Source organism: Rutidosis leptorrhynchoides, chromosome 1, assembly GCF_046630445.1.
Source record: "Rutidosis leptorrhynchoides isolate AG116_Rl617_1_P2 chromosome 1, CSIRO_AGI_Rlap_v1, whole genome shotgun sequence".
NCBI lineage: Eukaryota > Viridiplantae > Streptophyta > Magnoliopsida > Asterales > Asteraceae > Rutidosis > Rutidosis leptorrhynchoides.
The window spans coordinates 254,386,768-254,410,321 of record NC_092333.1 but is presented as its reverse complement, the minus strand read 5'-3'; the positions used below and the strand labels follow the sequence as shown (position 1 = coordinate 254,410,321).

General features: G+C 33.4%; 1 protein-coding gene across 1 annotated transcript; it reads left to right on the top strand.

The window, feature by feature from the left end:
• Positions 1-1,031: 1,031 nt before the first annotated feature.
• Positions 1,032-1,595, top strand: LOC139897082 (uncharacterized). The gene has a single exon (XM_071879732.1). The coding sequence runs from the start codon at positions 1,032-1,034 to the stop codon at positions 1,593-1,595; it is 564 nt and encodes a 187-aa protein (XP_071735833.1).
• Positions 1,596-23,554: the final 21,959 nt, after the last annotated feature.

Below are 23,554 nucleotides of genomic sequence, written 5' to 3'. Positions count from 1 at the left end.
AGTTATATACGTTTTAATAATAAAGTTCTTTTTAAACTGAAAACGTCTTTGTACGTTTGAAAATAGATTAATAGAATATTATGGAAACCAATTCTCCACTAACTTTTGTCTAACTTTCGTAAATGACACTTTTTGTTTTTATTTATAAATAGCTTTACAAATTATTCTGAATATCGTTAAGAGGAATAGATTTTCTCAAATCATAGTGGACCTCTCAACAGAGACTTGTAATCATAATTCAATGTTTCTGATAATTCAATCATTTAATATATAATTTTTTTCGTCGAAAATCATATTAAAACAAATACGTTCGTGTAAAGTATTATACGTTTAATACTTTATTAATATTCTCAAGTTATAATATATATACATATACATATCTATTTATATATAACGGTTCGTGAATCGTCGGAATTTGGTCGAGGTTATAATGAATGTATGAACACAGTTTAAAATTCTTGAGATTTAACTTAACAAACTTTGCTTATCGTGTCTGAATAATATAAAGATTAAAGTTTAAATTTGGTCGGAAATTTCCGGGTCGTCACAGTTATTGTTTTTGTTCGTGATCTATTGAAGAAACCCTAATTTTCTCAATTAGGGTTAGGGTTTTCAAGTCTTCCGCTGTTTATCTTCTTGTTTCTTCTACTGTGGTTATCTACAAAGGGGAGTCTCGAATTTATTCGTGTTTTTTATACCCATTATTAACTGAATCACCGTGCCCAACTCTTGATCTGAGTTCATAGAAACTCATGAATACCTGATCAAGCACGGTTTAAGATTCTTGACCTCTATTATTGCTGTGTGTTTTCTTGCTAATTCTACAGGCTGCTTGGTTAGTAACCAATTTTTTGCTGGAGTATTGTAAGTTGTTTTTTCCTTTACAGGTGTCTGGCCAGCAATTGATGTTGTGAATGTGTTTTTTGTGCTTTTTTAATTATGTGTTCTTATTGGTGTTTATTTGTTTAGTTGCTTAATCTTGTTCTTTTTGGTGTTTACTTCTATTTGTTTTCTGTTCAATTTCTGTTAAGATGGCTGATGGTGCTATTACTATGATTAATAAATTTGATTTTGGGGACCCATTGTATTTATATGCAAGTGATACAACTACTGGAACACCTTTTATTTCTATAAAACTTAAGGGTACTGAAAATTATAATATTTGGAGCAGGTCTATGTTATTGGCTTTGGGTACTAAAAATAAACTTGGTTTTATTAATGGATCTTTACAAAGACATGCAACAGATGTTACTCTTCAAAATCAATGGGATAAGTGTAACAATGTTGTACTTTTATGGATACTCGGGTCAATATCTGATGAACTTTATTCTGGTCAAAAATTTTCTACTAATGCTACTCATGTTTGGAATGAGCTTAAAGAGACATATGATAAGATAGATGGTTCTGTTATTTACAATCTGCATCATAAGATGAATTCTATTAAACAAAATGATAGTAGTTTGTCTGATTATTATCATAATTTGAATAGTTTGTGGAAACAATATGATTGCATGATTGCTGGTCCTGCTTGTACTTGTGGTGTTGCTTGTACTTGTCCTGCTGGTGTGTTTGCTAAAGAACAAAGTAAAGTTTAAAAGTTAATGCAATTCTTAATGTGCTTAAATGGTTGCTGTGTTTCTGTTAGAAGTAATATTTTGTTAAGAGATCCCTTACCTGATGTGAAAAGTGCTTATGCTATCTTGTCTAGGGAAGAATCACATAGGAATGTTAATTCCAAAGAAAATGTGGTCACTAAAACTCAAACGTCTGCTTTTATTGCTCAAACTTTTAATAAAGATGTTAATTCAAACAATAATAACAACTCTAGATTTAACAATAGTAGAGGACCTAATCAGAACTTAAAATGTAAAAAATGCAATAAATTAGGTCATACTATTGATAGATGCTTTGAGATTGTAGGATATCCACTTAGGTTTAAGAAAAACTTTAATAATAACAATAATTACAAACCAAATCAGGGGTATCAAAACAATTTTAAAAGTGTTTCTAATAACAGTACTGCTTCTAAAGAAGCTAGTACTAGTTCTCCTTCTATGTCTTTTTCAAATGAACAGATGATGAAGCTTCTCAATCTTATAAATGATTCAACTGATACTGTTAATACTCAGTCTAATATGGCAGGTACTTTTTTCAATTGTAGTGTGAAATTTAATTTAAACTTTAATAAATTCTTTAGTGCTTTCAATCTTGAGTCAGAACATGTTTTTAAAGGATGGGTAATTGATTCAGGTGCAAATCAACACATGACTTTTTCTGAAAAAGGATTATTTAACCTAGTAAATATTTCTGATCTCAAATTAACTGTTGGTCATCCAAATGGAACTCAAGCTTTAATCAAAAGTATTGGAAATCTGAAAATTAATAATCATTTAACATTATTTGATGTTCTTGTTGTGCCTGAATATTGTGTCAGTCTTATGTCTGTTTTTAAATTGTCTAAAGATAATAAAGTTAGTATCAGATTTGATGATAAAAAATGCTATATTCAGGATTTGATGGACTTGAAAATAAAAGGGACTGGTAGACAAGATGGTGGATTATATTTTTTTGATAGTTCTGATGATTCTTCTTTTACTGCTAATAATTGTGTGAGTAATTACATGCTTCTTGTAAACTTTGGCATGCTAGACTTGGTTATCCTTCTGACCAAGTTCTCAATGTTCTTAAAACTAAACTTTCTTTAAAAGGTGATCTAAATACTGAACCTTGTGAAATTTTCCATAAGGCTAAACAAACTAGGTTACCTTTTCCTCTAAGTGAACAAAAAACTACACGTCTTGGTGAATTAATTCATCTTGATTTGTGGGGTCCTTTTAAAATTCAGAGTAGAGAAGGTTTTAAATATTTCTTAACCATTGTTGATGATTACTCTAGGACTGTTTGGATCTATATTCTTAAAAGTAAAGAAGATGTTTTTGATAATGTGTTCAGTTTTGTTCAACTGCTTAAAAATCAATTTACTAAAAGGATTAAAATCCTTAGATCTGATAATGGAATTGAATTTCTTAACAATAAAATGGCTGATTTTTTGAAAACTTAAGGCATTATTCATTAAACCACTTGTGCTTACACACCTCAACAAAATGGGATTGTTGAAAGGAAACATAGGCACTTGCTAAATGTAGCTAGAGCCATAATGTTTCAGGGGGATTACTGATGTGCATAGAGGGGTATACGGAATAGTATTAATTTTTACAAGGAAATACTATTAAATACGATACAATTTTACACAAGTTATTTATTTATTTATAGAGTGGATATACCTAAACCTTGCTACAACACTTATAGGCAGTGTACCTAATCTTACAGTAGTGTAGTTTTTAGTAAGTCCGGTTCGTCCACAGGGAACTTAGCCAAGTTTAACGCTATATTTTTAAAACTATATTTGTAAATAAATATATATATAAATATAAGTAGTATTATTATTATAAAAGGGGGTTTTTACCATTTTAATGATCGGTTTGTCGATTTTAAAACTTAAGTCGCAGTTAAAACCTAATGTAAAATCTTAAATATATAAAAGACTTAATTTAAAACGTAAAGTAAATGACAATAATTAAAGTGCGATAAATTAAAGTGCGATAAAATAAAATTACGATAATTAAAAAGTATGATAATTAAAAGTGCAATTAAATATGAAATGACAGTAAATAAAAGTGATATAATTAAAAGTGCAATTAAATATGAAATAAAGAAATTATGCTTATTTAAACTTCTGTAATCATGATGTTTGACGTGTTGATTTTAGTTTATTACCATGGGTTAATTGTCCTTTGTCCTGGATTATTCAATATTTCCTTCTGGTTTTTGTCCATAACAGTCCATCAGTCATAAATATAAAGTGCGAGTGTCCTTGTCAAATTATCCTTATATCCGAAGTCAAATATTCCAACTAATTGGGGACTTAAACTATAATTACACCAAGTGTCCTTGTATATAATTCACCCATGTTTTAATAAGTCCATTAACTATTAATCCATTCCCGTGTCCGGTTAAATGAACGATTATTCGTACTTATAAATATCCCGCCCATCATGTCCGATCGAGTGTATGTGGTTATTTATAGGTACGTCCAATTGTAAATCTTTATATTAAATTAACAAACTATCATTTAATTAAACAAATATAAAGCCCATTAATAGCCCATAGTCTAATTTCCACAAGTGTCGTTCTTTTGTCCAAACCCCAATTATGGTACAAAGCCCAATTACCCAATTTTTAATATTTTAGACCAACATCACGATTACTTCGGCTTAAATAAGGATAATAATAACTTAGCTACGAGACATTAATTTAAAAAGGTTGAACATAACTTACAATGATTAAAAATAGCGTAGCGTTACACGGACAGAATTTCGACTTACACCCTTACAACATTCGCTAACATACCCTTATTCTTATTAAAATTAAAATTAAAATTAAAATTAATATTAATATATATATTACGTTGAGATAGAGAGATAGATGGTGTATGGATTCAGTCGACCAGAGCCTGCTTTTATAGGAATGTAGCCATGTACAGTAGCCCATGCGATCGCATGGGCTTGAGGTTATAATGCCATGCGCTCGCATGGCTGGGAATTCCAGCTCACATATTGTTGTTTGCTTCTTGCCAACGGTTTTAAATAATAATATAATATATAAATAATTTTAAGAATTAATTATATATTATATTATATTCATGTGCATAGTTGACTTGTAATTTTTAGTCCGTTGCGTCGAGCGTTGAGAGTTGACTCTCGTCCCGGTTCCGGATTTTCAAACGTCCTTGCGTACAATTTAATATCTTGTACTTTGCGTTTTGCGTCTTGTACTCTTGTAATTTTGAGACGTTTCTCATCAATAATTTGAACCACTTTGATTGTACTTTGTACTTTTGAGCTTTTTGGTCGTTTGCGTCTTCAATTCGTCGAATCTTTCTTTTGTCTTCACCTTTTATAATTTAAACGAATATCATTTGTAAATAGAACAATTGCAACTAAAAGCTTGTCTTTCTTGAGGGATAATGCTATGAAATATATGTTCGTTTTTAGCATTATCAAATATTCCCACACTTGAGCGTTGCTTGTCCTCAAGCAATATAGTCTTGGTAGTAACGTTGGTATGAACAATGGTAGTAACGTTGGTATGAACAATGGTAGTAACGTTGTGGTTTACAGTCCCACATGACTATGAAAATTTAGATCCTTTAGGAAATTGGATCTTTTATGAAAACATTTGATCTTGAAAATTCAATCTAGCTTTTACCCTTGATAAGTTTTTCGGAATAACCCTTCACCGGTGTTTGTAAAATTGTTTTTGTGGGTTTTGTGGGTTTCAGATTTGAAAATTTTTGCTCAAAACTTATGGTTTTGTGTCACCCACTTGCTAACCTTGTATTGGGAAAGCAACACGTCCAGTATACTTGCTCCGTATATAACCTTTCGGTAAACTACCATCCGGTTGTAAAGGAAAGCGTTGAACAAGCAACTGTTAAGGCAATGTCCTGTGACATGCTTTTGATTATGGTCTATAACGTGTCGGATGCAATTACTATCCTTGGTAGGAGCAATAGTAAAGCTCACCCTATAGTTTTTTGTTCTGGCACAAGGTCCTGTCTTCGACCATGCTATGCAACCACCGTTCTTACGGTTGACACCCGATTTGGTTCAGGTGACCTGATGAATTCCAGGTGAATTCCTAGGATTTTACGTTCAATGGTAATGAACGCATTAAAAATGGGTTTTCAGAAAACAAATCGGTTTGTAATTTTGATCAAAATATTTTCTCGTTCAAGCTCGAGTTTAGATATCATCGAATTCCATGAGTTTGTAATTCTCAATCTTTAAAAGTCAATCTCAAGGATTGAGTAATATCAGTCATAAAAGCTGATTTTTGATCTTTAAGGAGATTATCCTTTCTGGGGATCTGATTCATTAGTCTTATCAAGCTAATTTGCACGGTGCCCTCCCCATTTTACGAGACAGATCCTCTCATGGTTAGGATAAGTCTGACCACTGGGCGACCCTGTTTGATACTGAGGTCCGTGGATTTCCAGCTGATTTTCGAGAAAACTTTTCAAGATTTTTCGTCAACCTACAGCTGGTCTGGACGACAACTTCCTGACCTAAATCAAGAAGCGCGTGTCTTTTTCAGAAGACTTTACTTCCTTTTAATGATGGAATTGATTCATCGTGTATATCCATCTTTTCTTTCAAATATATTATAAGAAATTGGGTAAAACTGATAAAATTGTCCAAATCAAAAGTATCTTCAGTTATTTGTACAAAAATATGTGATATATGTTTTAAATAACTTGGTAAATTTTTCCCACACTTGGCTTTTATTTTCCTTTCTTCGCCTTTTTATTGTCCTCTATTCCATTTTAAATGAATTCTAACATTTTGGGTTGTTTCTCAATTTATGTCTTTTCCGAGGTAACAATAATTTCGGTGTTAGACCTAGTTTTATCGTTCATAAATATGTATAAACATGATTTTGAATTCATTTATTTGAAAATTTTGAAAAATTTTACTAGATTTGGGTAGTCAGTATATAAGACTAGGGCTGTTCTTTATTATCAGACAGCACTAGATTCTAATACAACTACTGCGTTACTAGTATTTTTAATGGTAACCAAGTGTATAAGTTAAAATTTTAAAAATCCGAAAGAATTTAACCCCTTCCCACACTTAAGATCTTGCAATGCCCTCATTTGCAAGAAATCAGTAACAATTTAAATTATTGAGGGTGATTAGCGTAGAAAAATGATTAAATTTTACCAAAGTTTCCAAATATATTGGCGTTTGTTTGTTGAATGATAAATGGTGCACATCATTTGTTCATTCCGTCTTGTTGTTACATCACATTTTTTTTTCGTTTTGTCATCAAAATTAGTAGCTTTTGCTGAACTTAATGCCAGTCTTTGAATATGCGTTGTTTTACCCTGTTTTGTACAATTGACAATATACATACATACAAATAACATGCATGGTAATTTGAAATGGGACTTAAAATCCCACATTCAAATCAAATATGAAATATTAGTACAACATAATAAAAATATTAAACATTACAATAAAAGTATCAATATTTGTATGTTTAAAGATAAATAAATAAAAATAATAAAAAGATAAAAATCATAAAAATTACCAACGGGAACTATATCAATCTGGATAGGGGTTCCAGTTCATGTCTTCGGTCGGGTTCCATGGTTGGTGATAGGTGTACTGGTAGGCCTGGTTAGGGTCGTAGAGAGTATATCGTGGTCTCATCTCGGGCTGGTGTGGAGGATAGTAAGCAGGTCGGGTCTGTACGTAGTGATCCTGAGGTGATAGCCAGCTCATGATCTGACACTGATGATAGTCCCATCTATCATGCTGTCGTTGCCTGGAATGCTCGTACTCATTCTGGGCTTGCCACTACTCGTACCGTCTATGTCTCTTCTCCTTTGTCATTTCTACCTCATCTAGACGCTGGTAGACGTCAGTCATAGCCTCCCTAATGACATCCCTAATGTCATCTGCTTCCTCCATTTCCTCATCTAAACCTCTCTCTACCTGAGGATGATTACCAACATATGGTATTGCCTGATTGCGTCTGCTCTTTAATACCTTAGCACCCTGATAGACCCTCAATCCTAAAGGCTCAACCTGTTCCCTACATACCAAAAGTGGACCCCCTTGATCCCTATCTACACCCAAATACTCTCCAATGAGAGTAACAAAAATACCTCCTCCTATTATTCCCCCTTCCTGTATTCTTTTCACCATCTTAGACAAATAAAAACCAACACAGTAAGGGATATTAACAAAGCCTCTTGGGTCTCGAATACACTTTAAGTAAAATAAATCATGTAAGGTCATTTTCTCCTTGTTGTGACCTCTCTGTGTAATCGAGTTAGTCAGAAATCTATGAATTATACGAAGTTTAGCTTTGTTAATATGTAAGTAGGTATGTGTTCCTGCCCGCCCAAAAACATTAAAATCTGACATACGCCTCCAAACGGCGTTAGCATCAAAATTCCTATCTACCCTTTCACCATGATAAATCAAATTTGTACAATCGGGTAATAGTAATTTAGCGGGCGTATATATCTGTAAAGCCCTGGCCATGTCCAGCATGGACATCCTGTACATCCTACGGCCAAGTATAAATCTAAGAAAACTTCTATCATCTAACCTATCTACATCCGTATTTAACGCTATAGTACTCATAAGCTCAACGCACCATTCCTTATATACAGGCCTACGAATGGTGAATAAATGTTCCCAATCGGGAAAATAAGAGCTGCCATACCTTTGGATCAAATGCTGTCTAACTGAGTTAACTAGTTGGACTCTTTCCAAAGGCTCCCAATCGATTACCCTCGGCACTTCTACATTTTTCGGTACCAGTTTTGTAGTGACCCGAACTTTTCCATGTTTATATATATTAATTAAGATTGATATTTACATGACTAAATGTTTCCAACGTTTTAAGCAATCAAACTTTTTAAGACTTGATTAAATGAAATAAGTTTCATATAGACAATTGATCACCCAAGTTGACCGGCGATTCACGAACGTTACAAATTTGTAAAAACTACATGTTGTGGGATATATATATATATATATATATATATATATATATATATATATATATATATATATATATATATATATATATATATGGTTGACATGAGATTATGATGAGTAAGTATCTCACTAAATGTGTGATATACATAAGAAATGAGATTACTAAGTTAAGAAACTCGAAATGATAAATATAACGATTATCGTTATGATAACGTCTACTAAATACATATGTATCATATTAATATATTGATACACTATATTTAACATGATAAAATTATATTTAAATATATCATTAAGTGTGTTAACAATGAACTACATATGTAAAAACAAGACTACTAATTCAAGAATTACGTAACGAGACTTATATGTAACGATTATCGTTGTAACGATATTTTAATGTATATATATCATATTAAGAGATATTCATACATAATAATATCATGATAACATAATAACTTAACATATTATTTGATATAATAAACATTAGGTTAACAACATTAATTGAGATCGTTAACTTAAAGGTTTCAAAACAACACTTACATGTAACGACTAACGAAGACTTAACGACTCCATTAGAATGTATATACATTTTGTGTTTTGATATGTATTCTTAAACTTTTGAAAGACTTTAAGACACATATCAAAGTACTTCTACTTAGCAAAAATACTTACAATTACATCCTCGTTCAGTTTCATCAACAATTCTACTCGTATGCACCCGTATTCGTACTCGTACAATACACAACTTTTAGATGTATGTACTATTAGTATATACACTCCAATTATCAGCTCTTAGTAGCCCATGTGAGTCACCTAACATATGTGGGAACTATCATTTGGCAACTAGCATGAAATATCTCATAAAATTACAAAAATATTAGTAATCATTCATGACTTATTTACATGAAAACAAAATTACATATCCTTTATATCTAATCCATATACCAACGACCAAAAACACCTACAAATACTTTCATTCTTTAATTTTCTTCATCTAATTGATCTCTCTCAAGTTCCATCTTCAAGTTCTAAGTGTTCTTTATAAATTCCATAAGTATAGTTTCATAAAAATCAAGAATACTTCCAAGTTTGCAAGTCTACTTCCAAGCTTTCTAATCCATTCCAAGTAATCATCTAAGATCAAGGAACCTTTGTTATTTACAGTAGGTTATATTTCTAATTCAAGGTAATATTTATATTCAAACTTTGATTCAATTTCTACAACTATAACAATCTTATTTCGAGTGAAAATCTTACTTGAACTGTTTTCGTGTCATGATTCTGCTTCAAGAACTTTCAAGCCATCCAAGGATCCTTTGAAGCTAGATCCATTTTTCTCATTTCCAGTAGTTTTATCCAGAAAACTTGAGGTAGTAATGATATTCATAACATCATTCGATTCATACATATAAAGCTATCTTATTCGAAGGTTTAAACTTGTAATCACTAGAACATAGTTTAGTTAATTCTAAACTTGTTCGTAAACAAAAGTTAATCCTTCTAACTTGACTTTTAAAATCAACTAAACACATGTTCTATATCTATATGATATGCTAACTTAATGATTTAAAACCTGGAAACACGATGAACACCATAAAATCGGATATACGCCGTCCTAGTGAAACCGTGGGCTGTTTTGGTTTGGATAATTAAAAACTATGATAAACTTTGATTTAAAAGTTGTTCTTCTGGAAAAATGATTTTTCATATGAACATGAAACTATATCCAAAAATCTTGGTTAAACACAATGTGAAAGTATGTTTTTCAAAATGGTCATCAAGATGTCGTTCTTTCGACGGAAATGACTACCTCTTTAGTAATTGACATGTAACTTAAATTTCTGACTACAAACCTATACTTTTTCTGTTTGGATTCTTAAATTAGAGTTCAATATGAAACCATAGCAATTTGATTCACTCAAAACGGATTTAAGATGAAGAAGTTATGGGTAAAACAAGATTGGATATTTTTGATCTTTTTAGCTACGGGAAATGTTTAACAAATCTATACAAATCATGTCCTAGCTAACTTATATTGTATTATACATGTATTATAATATATTATATAATATTGGGATACCATAGACATGTATTCAAATGTTTTGACATATCATATCGACCCAAGTATATATATTATTTGGAACAACCATAGACACTCTATATGCAGTAATGTTGGAGTTAGCTATACATGGTTGAGGTTGATTCCAAAAATATATATACTTTGAGTTGTGATCTAGCCTGAGACGTGTATACACTGGGTCGTGGATTGATTCAAGATAATATATATCGATTTATTATTGTACATCTAACTCTGGACAACTAGTTGTAGGTTATTAACTAGGATAGCTGACTTAATACACTCAAATCTTTAAAACATAATAAAAATGGTTGTAATTATATTTTGATCATACTTTGATATATATGTACATATTTGTATAGGTTCGTAAATTGATCCGTGGCCAAGTATTATTTCAGAGGAAGGAAATATCTGTGAAACTGAGTTATAGTCCCTGTAGTGACCCGAACTTTTCCATGTTTATATATATTAATTGAGATTGATGTTTACATGATTAAATGTTTCCAACATGTTAAGCAATCAAACTTGTTAAGACTTGATTAATTGAAATAGGTTTCATATAGACAATTGACCACCCAAGTTGACCGGTGATTCACGAACGTTAAAACTTGTAAAAAAACTATATGATGACATATATATGGTTATATATATAGTTAACATGATATTATGATAAGTAAACATATCATTAATTATATTAACAATGAACTACATATGTAAAAACAAGACTACTAACTTAATGATTTTGAAACGAGACATATATGTAACGTTTATCGTTGTAACGACATTTAATGTATATATATCATATTAAGAGATATTCGTACATCATAATATCATGATAATATAATAATTTAAAATCTCTTTTGATATTATAAACATTGGGTTAACAACATTTAACAAGATCGTTAACCTAAAGGTTTCAAAACAACACTTACATGTAACGACTAACGATGACTTAACGACTCAGTTAAAATGTATATACATGTAGTGTTTTAATATGTATTTATACACTTTTGAAAGACTTCAATACACTTATCAAAATACTTCTACTTAACAAAAATGCTTACAATTACATTCTCGTTCAGTTTCATCAACAATTCTACTCGTATGCACCCGTATTCGTACTCGTACAATACACAGCTTTTAGATGTATGTACTATTGGTATATACACTCCAATGATCAGCTCTTAGCAGCCCATGTGAGTCACCTAACACATGTGGGAACCATCATTTGGCAACTAGCATGAAATATCTCATAAGATTACAAAAATATGAGTAATCATTCATGACTTATTTACATGAAAACAAAATTACATATCCTTTATATCCAATCCATACACCAACGACCAAAAACACCTACAAACACTTTCATTCTTCAATTTTCTTCATCTAATTGAACTCTCTCAAGTTCTATCTTCAAGTTCTAAGTGTTCTTCATAAATTCCAAAAGTTCTAGTTTCATAAAATCAAGAATACTTTCAAGTTTGCTAGCTCACTTCCAATCTTGTAAGGTGATCATCCAACCTCAAGAAATCTTTGTTTCTTACAGTAGGTTATCATTCTAATACAAGGTAATAATCATATTCAAACTTTGGTTCAATTTCTATAACTATAACAATCTTATTTCAAGTGATGATCTTACTTGAACTTGTTTTCGTGTCATGATTTTGCTTCAAGAACTTTGAGCCATCCAAGGATCCATTGAAGCTAGATCCATTTTTCTCTTTTCCAGTAGGTTCATCCAAGGAACTTAAGGTAGTAATGATGTTCATAACATCATTCGATTCATACATATAAAGCTATCTTATTCGAAGGTTTAAACTTGTAATCACTAGAACATAGTTTAGTTAATTCTAAACTTGTTCGCAAACAAAAGTTAATCCTTCTAACTTGAATTTTAAAATCAACTAAACACATGTTCTATATCTATATGATATGCTAACTTAATGATTTAAAACCTGGAAACACGAAAAACACCGTAAAACCGGATTTACGCCGTCGTAGTAACACCGCGGGCTGTTTTGGGTTAGTTAATTAAAAACTATGATAAACTTTGATTTAAAAGTTGTTATTCTGAGAAAATGATTTTTATTATGAACATGAAACTATAACCAAAAATTATGGTTAAACTCAAAGTGGAAGTATGTTTTCTAAAATGGTCATCTAGACGTCGTTCTTTCGACTGAAATGACTACCTTTACAAAAACGACTTGTAACTTATTTTTCCGACTAGAAACCTATACTTTTTTTGTTTAGATTCATAAAATAGAGTTCAATATGAAACCATAGCAATTTGATTCACTCAAAACGGATTTAAAATGAAGAAGTTATGGGTAAAACAAGATTGGATAATTTTTCTCATTTTAGCTACGTGAAAATTGGTAACAAATCTATTCCAACCATAACTTAATCAACTTGTATTATATATTATGTAATCTTGAGATACCATAGACACGTATACAATGTTTCGACCTATCATGTAGACACATCTATATATATTTCGGAACAACCATAGACACTCTATATGTGAATGTTGGAGTTAGCTATACAGGGTTGAGGTTGATTCCAAAATATATATAGTTTGAGTTGTGATCAATACTGAGATACGTATACACTGGGTCGTGGATTGATTCAAGATAATATTTATCGATTTATTTCTGTACATCTAACTGTGGACAACTAGTTGTAGGTTACTAACGAGGACAGCTGACTTAATAAACTTAAAACATCAAAATATATTAAAAGTGTTGTAAATATATTTTGAACATACTTTGATATATATGTATATATTGTTATAGGTTCGTGAATCAAACAGTGGCCAAGTCTTACTTCTCGACGAAGTAAAAATCTGTGAAAGTGAGTTATAGTCCCACTTTTAAAATCTAATATTTTTGGGATGAGAATACATGCAGGTTTTATAAATGATTTACAAAATAGACACAAGTACGTGAAACTACATTCTATGGTTGAATTATCGAAATCGAATATGCCCCTTTTTATTAAGTCTGGTAATCTAAGAATTAGGGAACAGACACCCTAATTGACGCGAATCCTAAAGATAGATCTATTGGGCCTAACGAACCCCATCCAAAGTACTGGATGCTTTAGTACTTCGAAATTTATATCATGTCCGATGGAGGATCCCGGAATGATGGGGATATTCTTATATATGCATCTTGTTATTGTCGGTTACCAGGTGTTCACCATATGAATGATTTTTATCTCTATGTATGGGATGTGTATTGAAATATGAAATCTTGTGGTCTATTATTATGATTTGATATATATAGGCTAAACCTATAACTCACCAACATTTTTTGTTGACGTTTTAAGCATGTTTATTCTCAGGTGATTATTAAGAGCTTCCGCTGTCGCATACTTAAATAAGGACGAGATTTGGAGTCCATGCTTGTATGATATTGTGTAAAAACTGCATTCAAGAAACTTATTTTGTTGTAACATATTTGTATTGTAAACCATTATGTAATGGTCGTGTGTAGACATGATATTTTAGATTATCATTATTTGATAATCTACGTAAAGCTTTTTAAACCTTTATTGATGAAATAAAGGTTATGGTTTGTTTTAAAATGAATGCAGTCTTTGAAAAACGTCTCATATAGAGGTCAAAACCTCGCAACGAAATCAATTAATATGGAACGTTTTTAATCAATAAGAACGGGACATTTCAGTTGGTATCCGAGCGTTGGTCTTAGAGAACCAGAAAATTTGCATTAGTGTGTCTTATCGAGTTTGTTAGGATGCATTAGTGAGTCTGGACTTCGACCGTGTTTTCTTTAAAAATGATTGCTTAACATTTTTGTTGGAAACTATATATTTTTAACATATGAATATTATGTGATATATTAATCTCTTAACGTGTTTGATATTATGTGATAGATGTCTACCTCTAGAACAAGTCCCATTGACTCACCTAATAATAATGAAGAGTCAAATGTAAATTGGAATGATTTGTGGACTGATTCACAAGTTCCCGAAGAGGAACCGGAAGAAGAGTCGGAACCGGAAGAAGAATCGGAACCGGAAGAAGAATCGGAACCGGATGAAGAAATAGAACCGGTGGGGGAAATAATAAAACGGTTAAGTAAAAGAAAATCCTCAACCAACCGACCAAAGTTAATTATGGTCAATGGTGTTTCCGCCAAGGAAGCAAAATATTGGGAGGATTACCAATTCTCCGATGAATCGGATTCCGACGAGAATTCCGATGATGTTATAGAAATTACCCCAACTGAATTTAAAAAGGCAAAAGAAAATAATAAGGGAAAGGGCATAAAAATAGAGAAATCTAATTCCAACCCCGATGAACTTTATATGTATCGTCAACCCCCGAAGTCCTTAAGTTGTAACAATGACCCGGGAACCTCTAAACCACCAGGTTTTTCTAAACCAATGTGGACAACGACGGCTCGTATTAGGGGAACATCATATATCCCTAGAAACTTGGCAAAACGAACCAAAACCGAAGAAGAAGAAACGAGCGAGTCGGAATAAGATAGTTGTATTCGTGTGGTGTAATATATGGAATATAGTGTTCTTATGCTTTATGATATATGTAAAAATTGCTTGTATTAATAAGTATTTTTTTTATGAATCTAACTCTTGTCTATTTTACAGTTTAAAAACACAAAATGGATAGACAACCCAATATTTTAAGAGACCTACCCGGAGACATGATTGATGAAATCTTGTCTAGAGTCGGCCAGAATTCTTCGGCACAACTATTTAAGGCGAGATCAGTTTGTAAGACATTCGAAGAACGTTCCAAGAATGTCTTGGTTTATAAGAGACTTTCGTTTGAAAGATGGGGGATATCACATTGGGAAACCCATAAGTTACGATGTGTTTACTTTGACGCATATATTGCGGGGAACCCAAATGCTATTTTACGCAACGGGTTAAGAAATTATTTTGACTCAATATATCCGAATATTGGACTTCGTGATTTAGAAAAAGCGGCTAACATGCAACATAAAGAAGCATGTTATGCTTACGGATTAGTAATGTTCGCTTCTCACCAAAGTGAGAACAAGAACATCGGGCTACAACTATTAAACAAAACGTTTCCACAAGTGACGGAGTCGGTAATTGGGGTAAGAAATGAGGTTTTTAGATTATTACGGGACTGTTGGACATTACGTAACCCTCGTCCCTTTGATGACGTTACAACACGCTGTCTTATCAACAGCCATAACGGTTATGTTGCACAAGACCAAGGATGGGAAGTAGTCCTAGTAAAACCAGAATGCATGACTTGTTTCTGGACGTATGAATTACGTGTCTTTATTGCCTTTGCTGAACGACTTGTGTACTAGCTAGAATTGTCTTCACAACTATCTTGTATCAAAGTTATTGTGTGCTATATTTCATGCTTTATGTAAAATAAGCGGTATTGTAAGTTTGTAAAATATTGTATAACAGTTTGAACGCGAAATATTATTATAATCAGTTTTTCATATAGAATTGTAGTAGTTGAATTGTATATTAGCTACTAAGTATGAACTTAACGGGTAGGTACTACCCGAATTTAAACTTATAAAACGCTAATATGAAGAAAAAGCTTTTATAAATGAGTTCATATTATGCTACGAAATACTATTAACTACTCTTAATATTCTGTATGATTAACTTGTTCCATTTAACTATTTTGAAGGAAATGGCACCGACTACTCGACACACCGTGAATATGAATGAAGAGGAATTCCGTACTTTTCTAGCTTCAAACATAGCCGCAGTACAGGCTGCGCTACATACCAACAATAACCTTGGATCTAGCAGTACAGGAAATCGTGTAGGATGCACCTACAAAGAATTCACTGCCTGCAAACCTTTGGAATTTGATGGAACCGAAGGACCGATCGGATTGAAACGGTGGACCGAGAAGGTTGAATCGGTGTTTGCCATAAGTAAGTGTACTGAAGAGGACAAAGTGAAGTACGCTACGCATACCTTCACAGGTTCTGCGTTAACATGGTGGAATACCTATCTAGAGCAAGTGGGACAAGATGATGCGTACGCACTACCGTGGTCAGCATTCAAGCACTTGATGAACGAGAAGTACCGTCCCAGAACCGAGGTCAATAAGCTCAAGACAGAACTTAGAGGGTTACGAACCCAAGGATTTGATATTACCACGTACGAAAGACGATTCACAGAATTGTGCCTATTGTGTCCGGGAGCATTCGAAGATGAGGAAGAGAAGATCGACGCGTTTGTGAAAGGATTACCGGAAAGAATCCAAGAAGATATAAGTTCACACGAGCCCGCCTCCATACAACAGGCATGTAGAATGGCTCACAAACTAGTGAACCAGATTGAAGAAAGAATTAAAGAACAGACTGCTGAAGAGGCCAATGTGAAGCAAGTCAAAAGAAAGTGGGAGGAAAACGGTGATAAGAATCACCAATACAACAACAACAGCAATTACAACAATAATCGCAACAATTATCCCAACAATCGCAACATCAATCGCAACTACAACAAACGGCCCAACAACAACAACAACAACAACAACAACAACAACAACAACAACAACAGCAACTACAACAATCATCCCAACAACAATAATAACCGCAACAACAACAACAATCAGAAGCAACTATGCCAAAGGTGTGAAAAGAATCACTCGGGGTTCTGCACCAAATTTTGCAACAAGTGTAAAAGAAATGGTCATAGCGCGGCGAAGTGTGAGGTCTACGGACCAGGGGTTAATAGAACGAAAGGAACAAATGGTGTCGGAACGAGTAATGGCGGAGCAAGTAGTGTCGGAGCAAGTTATGCCAATGTAGTTTGTTATAAATGTGGAAAACCAGGCCACATTATTAGAAATTGCCCGAACCAGGAGAACACGAATGGACAAGGCCGTGGAAGAGTTTTCAATATTAATGCGGTAGAGGCACAGGAAGACCCGGAGCTTGTTACGGGTACGTTTCTTATTGACAATAAATCTGCTTACGTTTTATTTGATTCGGGTGCGGATAGAAGCTATATGAGTAGAGATTTTTGTGCTAAATTAAGTTGTCCATTGACGCCTTTGGATAGTAAATTTTTACTCGAATTAGCAAATGGTAAATTAATTTCAGCAGATAATATATGTCGGAATCGAGAAATTAAACTGGTTAGCGAAACATTTAAGATTGATTTGATACCAGTAGAGTTAGGGAGTTTTGATGTGATAATCGGTATGGACTGGTTGAAAGAAGTGAAAGCGGAGATCGTTTGTTACAAAAATGCAATTCGCATTATACGAGAAAAAGGAAAACCCTTAATGGTGTACGGAGAAAAGGGCAACACGAAGCTACATCTTATTAGTAATTTGAAGGCACAAAAACTAATAAGAAAAGGTTGCTATGCTGTTCTAGCACACGTCGAGAAAGTACAAACTGAAGAAAAGAGCATCAATGATGTTCCCATTGCAAAAGAATTTCCCGATGTATTTCCGAAAGAATTACCGGGATTACCCCCACATCGATCCGTTGAATTTCAAATAGATCTTGTACCAGGAGCTGCACCAATAGCTCGTGCTCCTTACAGACTCGCACCCAGCGAGATGAAAGAACTGCAAAGCCAATTACAAGAACTTTTAGAGCGTGGTTTCATTCGACCAAGCACATCACCGTGGGGAGCTCCTGTTCTGTTTGTCAAGAAGAAAGATGGTACATTCAGGTTGTGTATCGACTACCGAGAGTTGAACAAACTTACCATCAAGAACCGCTACCCACTACCGAGAATCGATGACTTATTTGATCAACTACAAGGCTCGTCTGTTTATTCAAAGATTGACTTACGTTCCGGGTATCATCAAATGCGGGTGAAAGAAGATGATATTCCAAAGACTGCTTTCAGAACACGTTACGGTCATTACGAGTTTATGGTCATGCCGTTTAGTTTAACTAATGCACCAGCTGTGTTCATGGACCTTATGAACCGAGTGTGTGGACCATACCTTGACAAGTTTGTCATTGTTTTCATTGATGACATACTTATTTACTCAAAGAATGACCAAGAACACGGTGAACATTTGAGAAAGGTGTTAGAAGTATTGAGGAAGGAAGAATTGTACGCTAAGTTTTCAAAGTGTGCATTTTGGTTGGAAGAAGTTCAATTCCTCGGTCACATAGTGAACAAAGAAGGTATTAAGGTGGATCCGGCAAAGATAGAAACTGTTGAAAAGTGGGAAACCCCGAAAACTCCGAAACACATACGCCAGTTTTTAGGACTAGCTGGTTACTACAGAAGGTTCATCCAAGACTTTTCCAGAATAGCAAAACCCTTGACTGCATTAACGCATAAAGGGAAGAAATTTGAATGGAATGATGAACAAGAGAAAGCGTTTCAGTTATTGAAGAAAAAGCTAACTACGGCACCTATATTGTCATTGCCTGAAGGGAATGATGATTTTGTGATTTATTGTGACGCATCAAAGCAAGGTCTCGGTTGTGTATTAATGCAACGAACGAAGGTGATTGCTTATGCGTCTAGACAATTGAAGATTCACGAACAAAATTATACGACGCATGATTTGGAATTAGGCGCGGTTGTTTTTGCATTAAAGACTTGGAGGCACTACTTATATGGGGTCAAAAGTATTATATATACCGACCACAAAAGTCTTCAACACATATTTAATCAGAAACAACTGAATATGAGGCAGCGTAGGTGGATTGAATTATTGAATGATTACGATTTTGAGATTCGTTACCACCCGGGGAAGGCAAATGTGGTAGCCGATGCCTTGAGCAGGAAGGATAGAGAACCCATTCGAGTAAAATCTATGAATATAATGATTCATAATAACATTACTACTCAAATAAAGGAGGCGCAACAAGGAGTTTTAAAAGAGGGAAATTTAAAGGATGAAATACCCAAAGGATCGGAGAAGCATCTTAATATTCGGGAAGACGGAACCCGGTATAGGGCTGAAAGGATTTGGGTACCAAAATTTGGAGATATGAGAGAAATGGTACTTAGAGAAGCTCATAAAACCAGATACTCAATACATCCTGGAACGGGGAAGATGTACAAGGATCTCAAGAAACATTTTTGGTGGCCGGGTATGAAAGCCGATGTTGCTAAATACGTAGGAGAATGTTTGACGTGTTCTAAGGTCAAAGCTGAGCATCAGAAACCATCAGGTCTACTTCAACAACCCGAAATCCCGGAATGGAAATGGGAAAACATTACCATGGATTTCATCACTAAATTGCCAAGGACTGCAAGTGGTTTTGATACTATTTGGGTAATAGTTGATCGTCTCACCAAATCAGCACACTTCCTACCAATAAGAGAAGATGACAAGATGGAGAAGTTAGCACGACTGTATTTGAAGGAAGTCGTCTCCAGACATGGAATACCAATCTCTATTATCTCTGATAGGGATGGCAGATTTATTTCAAGATTCTGGCAGACATTACAGCAAGCATTAGGAACTCGTCTAGACATGAGTACTGCCTATCATCCACAAACTGATGGGCAGAGCGAAAGGACGATACAAACGCTTGAAGACATGCTACGAGCATGTGTTATTGATTTCGGAAACAGTTGGGATCGACATCTACCGTTAGCAGAATTTTCCTACAACAACAGCTACCATTCAAGCATTGAGATGGCGCCGTTTGAAGCACTTTATGGTAGAAAGTGCAGGTCTCCGATTTGTTGGAGTGAGGTGGGGGATAGACAGATTACGGGTCCGGAGATTATACAAGAAACTACCGAGAAGATCATCCAAATTCAACAACGGTTGAAAACCGCCCAAAGTCGACAAAAGAGCTACGCTGACATTAAAAGAAAAGATATAGAATTTGAAATTGGAGAGATGGTCATGCTTAAAGTTTCACCTTGGAAAGGTGTTGTTCGATTTGGTAAACGAGGGAAATTAAATCCAAGGTATATTGGACCATTCAAGATTATTGATCGTGTCGGACCAGTAGCTTACCGACTTGAGTTACCTCAACAACTCGCGGCTGTACATAACACTTTCCACGTCTCGAATTTGAAGAAATGTTTTGCTAAAGAAGATCTCACTATTCCGTTAGATGAAATCCAAATCAACGAAAAACTCCAATTCATCGAAGAACCCGTCGAAATAATGGATCGTGAGGTTAAAAGACTTAAGCAAAACAAGATACCAATTGTTAAGGTTCGATGGAATGCTCGTAGAGGACCCGAGTTCACCTGGGAGCGTGAAGATCAGATGAAGAAGAAATACCCGCATCTATTTCCAGAAGATTCGTCAACACCTTCAACAGCTTAAAATTTCGGGACGCAATTTATTTAACGGGTAGGTACTGTAGTGACCCGAACTTTTCCATGTTTATATATATTAATTGAGATTGATGTTTACATGATTAAATGTTTCCAACATGTTAAGCAATCAAACTTGTTAAGACTTGATTAATTGAAATAGGTTTCATATAGACAATTGACCACCCAAGTTGACCGGTGATTCACGAACGTTAAAACTTGTAAAAAAACTATATGATGACATATATATGGTTATATATATAGTTAACATGATATTATGATAAGTAAACATATCATTAATTATATTAACAATGAACTACATATGTAAAAACAAGACTACTAACTTAATGATTTTGAAACGAGACATATATGTAACGTTTATCGTTGTAACGACATTTAATGTATATATATCATATTAAGAGATATTCGTACATCATAATATCATGATAATATAATAATTTAAAATCTCTTTTGATATTATAAACATTGGGTTAACAACATTTAACAAGATCGTTAACCTAAAGGTTTCAAAACAACACTTACATGTAACGACTAACGATGACTTAACGACTCAGTTAAAATGTATATACATGTAGTGTTTTAATATGTATTTATACACTTTTGAAAGACTTCAATACACTTATCAAAATACTTCTACTTAACAAAAATGCTTACAATTACATTCTCGTTCAGTTTCATCAACAATTCTACTCGTATGCACCCGTATTCGTACTCGTACAATACACAGCTTTTAGATGTATGTACTATTGGTATATACACTCCAATGATCAGCTCTTAGCAGCCCATGTGAGTCACCTAACACATGTGGGAACCATCATTTGGCAACTAGCATGAAATATCTCATAAGATTACAAAAATATGAGTAATCATTCATGACTTATTTACATGAAAACAAAATTACATATCCTTTATATCCAATCCATACACCAACGACCAAAAACACCTACAAACACTTTCATTCTTCAATTTTCTTCATCTAATTGAACTCTCTCAAGTTCTATCTTCAAGTTCTAAGTGTTCTTCATAAATTCCAAAAGTTCTAGTTTCATAAAATCAAGAATACTTTCAAGTTTGCTAGCTCACTTCCAATCTTGTAAGGTGATCATCCAACCTCAAGAAATCTTTGTTTCTTACAGTAGGTTATCATTCTAATACAAGGTAATAATCATATTCAAACTTTGGTTCAATTTCTATAACTATAACAATCTTATTTCAAGTGATGATCTTACTTGAACTTGTTTTCGTGTCATGATTTTGCTTCAAGAACTTTGAGCCATCCAAGGATCCATTGAAGCTAGATCCATTTTTCTCTTTTCCAGTAGGTTCATCCAAGGAACTTAAGGTAGTAATGATGTTCATAACATCATTCGATTCATACATATAAAGCTATCTTATTCGAAGGTTTAAACTTGTAATCACTAGAACATAGTTTAGTTAATTCTAAACTTGTTCGCAAACAAAAGTTAATCCTTCTAACTTGAATTTTAAAATCAACTAAACACATGTTCTATATCTATATGATATGCTAACTTAATGATTTAAAACCTGGAAACACGAAAAACACCGTAAAACCGGATTTACGCCGTCGTAGTAACACCGCGGGCTGTTTTGGGTTAGTTAATTAAAAACTATGATAAACTTTGATTTAAAAGTTGTTATTCTGAGAAAATGATTTTTATTATGAACATGAAACTATAACCAAAAATTATGGTTAAACTCAAAGTGGAAGTATGTTTTCTAAAATGGTCATCTAGACGTCGTTCTTTCGACTGAAATGACTACCTTTACAAAAACGACTTGTAACTTATTTTTCCGACTAGAAACCTATACTTTTTTTGTTTAGATTCATAAAATAGAGTTCAATATGAAACCATATCAATTTGATTCACTAAAAACGGATTTAAAATGAAGAAGTTATGGGTAAAACAAGATTGGATAATTTTTCTCATTTTAGCTACGTGAAAATTGGTAACAAATCTATTCCAACCATAACTTAATCAACTTGTATTATATATTATGTAATATTGAGATACCATAGACACGTATACAATGTTTCGACCTATCATGTAGACACATCTATATATATTTCGGAACAACCATAGACACTCTATATGTGAATGTTGGAGTTAGCTATACAGGGTTGAGGTTGATTCCAAAATATATATAGTTTGAGTTGTGATCAATACTGAGATACGTATACACTGGGTCGTGGATTGATTCAAGATAATATTTATCGATTTATTTCTGTACATCTAACTGTGGACAACTAGTTGTAGGTTACTAACGAGGACAGCTGACTTAATAAACTTAAAATATCAAAATATATTAAAAGTGTTGTAAATATATTTTGAACATACTTTGATATATATGTATATATTGTTATAGGTTCGTGAATCAACCAGTGGCCAAGTCTTACTTCTCGACGAAGTAAAAATCTGTGAAAGTGAGTTATAGTCCCACTTTTAAAATCTAATATTTTTGGGATGAGAATACATGCAGGTTTTATAAATGATTTACAAAATAGACACAAGTACGTGAAACTACATTCTATGGTTGAATTATCGAAATCGAATATGCCCCTTTTTATTAAGTCTGGTAATCTAAGAATTAGGGAACAGAC

Coding starts and splice junctions, on each gene's coding strand:
- LOC139897082 (XM_071879732.1), top strand. CDS start 1,032: ATGGCTGATGGTGCTATTACTATGATTAATAAATTTGATTTTGGGGAC.